This window comes from Arachis ipaensis, chromosome B02 (assembly GCF_000816755.2).
Source record: "Arachis ipaensis cultivar K30076 chromosome B02, Araip1.1, whole genome shotgun sequence".
NCBI lineage: Eukaryota > Viridiplantae > Streptophyta > Magnoliopsida > Fabales > Fabaceae > Arachis > Arachis ipaensis.
In genome coordinates, this window is record NC_029786.2 from 107,335,175 (window position 1) to 107,340,240 (window position 5,066).

At 28.5% G+C, this 5,066-nt stretch overlaps 1 protein-coding gene across 1 annotated transcript in view; it reads right to left on the reverse strand.

Moving 5' to 3' along the window:
• Window positions 1-2,276, reverse strand: part of LOC107628609 (beta-fructofuranosidase, insoluble isoenzyme 1) — a 5,503-nt gene extending 3,227 nt beyond the window's left edge. Inside the window, exon 1 of the mRNA XM_016331237.2 lies at window positions 2,022-2,276. Within this exon, the coding sequence (XP_016186723.2) occupies window positions 2,022-2,208 (187 nt within the window). The 5' untranslated portion in view covers window positions 2,209-2,276. The remainder of the gene's footprint in view (window positions 1-2,021) is intronic.

Here is a 5,066-nt window from a genome sequence, read left to right on the forward strand (position 1 = left end):
GAGTATAATATAAAATTTATTCACAATGTATGTATACTTTTTTTATTTAAAAAAAAAATCCTTTTGAGTGAATGCAAATTAAAGGATAAAGAACTAGTGGCCATTTTTGCACAATTACTTTAAAAGCATAGAGAACCCAAAATGAAAAATGCATAATTGCACTCTTAAAAAAGATAGTTCATGTGCATTGCACTCTCTCAAACAAGCATGTTAGCTACTTCTTCCATGATGTTTCACCAAAGAAGTTGGGATAGCAAACAAGCTCTTTATTCTATGTGGTAATGCTAAGGTACTAAAATTATCAAATAAAATTGACCAAATAATATATATTATCAATTTATCACACATTTAGGTCAATTCATATATATGTAAAGCATATATGCAATTTTCCATATGTGTTTAATACCAATTAGGATTGCATCTCCATCTTTGAGTGTGTGAGTGGTCCAATATTATTGGGAATGTGGAAGTGAGAGAGGGGATTAAAGACAAGAAGGTTCAAGCAACTTGATAAGAATAGGGTGGGCTAGGTCACTCTCATTTCCAAGCATGCAATTTAGGGTTCATAATTACTAAATAGTAGTTGATTATTTTATTATTGTGGATGACATCAAAAGACTACTATTTTAATTAAAAAAAAAAATTGTTTAGTATTTAAAATTTTATGAAGGGATATTAATTCTTAATAATATTTTTTTTTCAAACACATGACACAAATATATAAAATTATTTTTTAAAAAAGAAAAATTGTATCTATCCTTTTGCAAATCACATCTTTGTACTTGAAAAGGTATTCCCTAGCTACCCTAAAATTTCCCTTTTTGGAACATATAATTAAAGTATCTTATTAGGTGTAAAAACTCCAATATCATATACAAGTGTTGTCACCTTGTTGGATTCTCCAACAAAATCACCAACCACACTTCAAGCTCAAAGGAAATGATTTATCCACTTAAAAATTTTCCTAGCTATATATTTAATAATAGATTAAATATTGATTATATTTTAACATTATTTTAAAATATTAATTATATCTACATATTTATTTAGTATTTAGAAGAAAATGTATATATACACTAACATATTGACATAATTTTTCATAGGTTAATAAAATATGGACATACATAAAATTAAATAAGTTTTACCATCAAATGCAATATTAAAAAAAGTTACATTATTTCAACCTATAAATAAAATAATTAAGTATGGTTAATCAAATTATACTTTTTGGCCAATAGAAGACTTCCGCACGCATTATTTTGGCATCAATTAGAGAAGGCCATGCAAAAGGTATAATAAAGTTGATATATATGAAGTTGTATATAAAAATAAAGATGATTTCTTTCTCCACCATCCTTCTATGAATTACCAAAATGATGTCAAAGGGTTATCATTACCACATCAAGAATGGAAGACAAAAAGAACTCATTTTCATCATAATTTTTTTTTACATTTTTGCCATAAAAAATCCCGGGTTAGATATATACTCTTTGCTCCAATGACCAAAACCTTAGATTCATAGTTCACTTTTTTCTTTTTATATTAGGAATGAAGTCATTCTCACTTGCTTGATTAAAAAAATAAGTAATTTTAAATTATTTTGTTTATTCACAATAATCATCTAAATTAGGATGACAATTTAGCTTTAATTCATTATCTTATTAATATTTAACTCTCAAGTCAAGGTATGTCATGTGCACAAAAATAACTTCACTTATTAAGACTTAGATAACAATATAATACATATAATAAAGGGATTAACCAAATTTTAATTACTTAAATAAATTGTATATAGCTAAAATAAATCAAATGAAATTATTATTATTTTTATCTGTGCATGGTTTATATATGAAGATGCAAGGCAAGAATACTAATGTTCAACACTCATCTAAGCATTATAATAGTCAATATAACAAAAAAGATTTTTTATTTTTTATTTTTAAATGCATGCATGGTAGGGCTAGCTATGGGGAAAACTAATAAAAAAAGGAATTGAAGAGAGAAATTAATAAGAAGGTTACCATTAATCCAATTTCTAGGAGGTTGAAAATGGTATCCAGTTTGGTGTAGTGTTCCCACAGATGGTGCTGAAATGGATTGAAGCTGAGGGTATATTTTATGAAGCCCTTCTACTCCATTCTTCTTGTTACATATCACATAAAGTGACCAAGCAAGTATTAAAAAGTTAAGGCACTTTGGGAGACCCATTAAATAGAATAAAAAAAAAATTGTGTATAATATAATGAGGGTGGAATTGATGTATATAAGAGTTTATGAATGAATGAATGAGATGCACCCATTGCCACTATTTATACAACTAAGGGAAGAGAAAAAGGAAGGTAGAGATATATGCATGTTATGTACTCAAAGTTATTGAAATCAATTTGGTCTAGTGGTTAGATTCAAGGTTGTCAAACTCGCGAGTCTAAGTAAACTCGTGGAGCTGACCTAGACTCGACTCGCGAGTTAACTCGTAGACTCGTACGAGTTTACCTATTATAAAGTGTATATATATATATATATATATATACTCAATTCTAAACCTTTAAAATTAATAATATCAATCTTAAAGCATATAATAAATTAAAATAATAGCATACATTATAACAAATACTTTAAAATGCATATTCAAATCCTCTATAATTATTCTTATACAAATACAACATAGAACACACAAAATTAAAAATTCTAAATCTGTAATACTAAATCTTTAATTGAACATTGAATAATATCAAATAATCAAATTAACTCTAATCAAAATAATTAATTACTAATCAGCCATGAATGGATGAACCATCTGACCATCTAACATAAACGATAAGTAATAGGCTAAAATTAGAAGCAATAAAATTTAAAAAGAAAACAAAAAACTAAATCAAGAAGCAAAGGCTCAAAGAAAAGGTAAAAGGCATACAAAAATAGAAGATACAGAAGAAAAGAAGGGGCAAAGTCCTAGTAACAACAGATCGAAGATAAGAGTGCAGCAGGCAGCGGTGGTGAGGGTGCAATAGCAGCACGAAACGACGGCGACAAATAGTCATGAATTTCACGACGATCCAAAACAGAGTAGAGATAGAACTGTAGGAGAAGTAGTCGAACTCGTGAATGGTGATAGCACGATGGAGTTGCAGATAGTGGAGATGTGAAGAAATACAAAGCAGATGGCAACATAGGTAAAATTCACAAAGACAATTGCGGCAGAACATGGAGAAAGTGAGACTTGAGAGAAACGACGCAGATGAGTGAGTTGTGAGTGAGTTTTCTTTCATTCTTTGGGAGTGTTATCGTAACCCTAATAAAAAAAAGTATTTTTTTGGTTTCAAAATGACGCTTTTTTGAGCAAAAATGAAGAAAAACACAAACTCGCTAACTCGGTCCTAGACTCACGAGTTTGTCCGAGTCTAGCCGAGTTTACTCAAGATAGAGTCTATGCCCGAGTCAACTCGATTCCATATCTAAACTCGTAAACTCGTACGAGTTTATGAGTTAACTCGAGAGTTTGACAACAATGGTTAGATTACTAGTCTGTTTAAGTAAGTGTTGGGAGTAAGGTAGAAAAAATCGAGATGTTACGTAAAATCGAAAAAGTAAATTAAGTACGTAAATAGTAAAATTTTAATTTTAAATCGTAAAATCGTTAGATCTAGTATAAATTTCGTAAAATCGATTGACTCATTTAAAATCGTAATATCAGAAAATTTTAAGAGTTAAATCTGGATTCTAACTATTATAGTTGGGAGTTTGAATCCTAATTTGTATATGTAGTAATTCATTAGTCAACAATAAATTTTTAAATAGAGTTTTAATCTGTGATGGATTAATTTTTAACCTGTCAGGCCGAATGAGAAAAAAATGCATGTTCTCATTAAACATTATTATAGAATATAGTTTAAATTAATGGTCATATGTTCATTTAATATATTTTTAGTTTAATTTTCATATGTGCATAACCTTTAATTTTTAGGGTCAACCCAGTTGTATTTCTTTCTCACTTTAATTAATTTCACTTTATCCAACTTATTTTTAATTTTTGAATTATTTTGCAACTTCTTCAATGGACAAGCAGTATTGTCACTTTGAACTACATAAATAATAAGATAATAACAAAGTATATTGTGATGAAATGTAATAAAGAGATATTACAAGTTCTTAGTGTATTTTATCATATGAAATGGAACTTAAATTTATATAAAATTAAGAGTAAAGTATCGTTTTTGTCCCCAACGTTTGGGGTAAATTTTATTTGTGTCCCTAACGTTTAAATCGTGCTATTTATATCCCTAACGTTTGTAAATGTGATTCAATGTTATCCTGCCGCCAATTACACATCATGAACGCTTTAGTTTGAGTTTTAAAAATCTCTTCTTGAAGTTAAAATACAAAGTCTGGGATAGAATTGATGATCTACTCCGAAAAACAGCTCATCAAATGTTGAAACTAATTCCTACGACATTTACATAATTCACTTTTCTAGGGACATAATTGAATCTAAACAGAAATAGTGGGTATAATATTAAAATTGAGCACATCCAAGTGAGACCTAATTGAGAATGAATACATCCAAGTGAGAATAATTGAAAAATATAATCTAATTTGTTAGTATAATTGATAGTAGGATAACATTGAATCATTTTTATAAACGTTAAGGATACAAATAGGACGATTTAAACGTTAGGGACACAAATAATACTTACCCCAAACGTTAGGGACAAAACGATACTTTACTCTAAAATTAATTTTTTATATATATAGAATTAGCTCACGGTTTGTTGCAACTTTATTAAAGAACATTCTAGGATATAACTTGTGGTAATAACTTTTGCAATAGAATGTAGTGATGGAATCATGAATCATTCCCTTTGACTAGGCTGATAATAATTATTTGTTGCCTAACAATATTTTGTTTTCATCTTCTAGACATTACTCTTGGGAAAATATCAATGAACCGAGTAAAATGGATGGTGGTGGGTGTAGGAAGTTGAGAGAGAGATTGTGTTATAGTTAAACTTGTATTCTTTAATTATTATTATTATTTGGAATAAAAATATTTATTGTTCTATTGTATC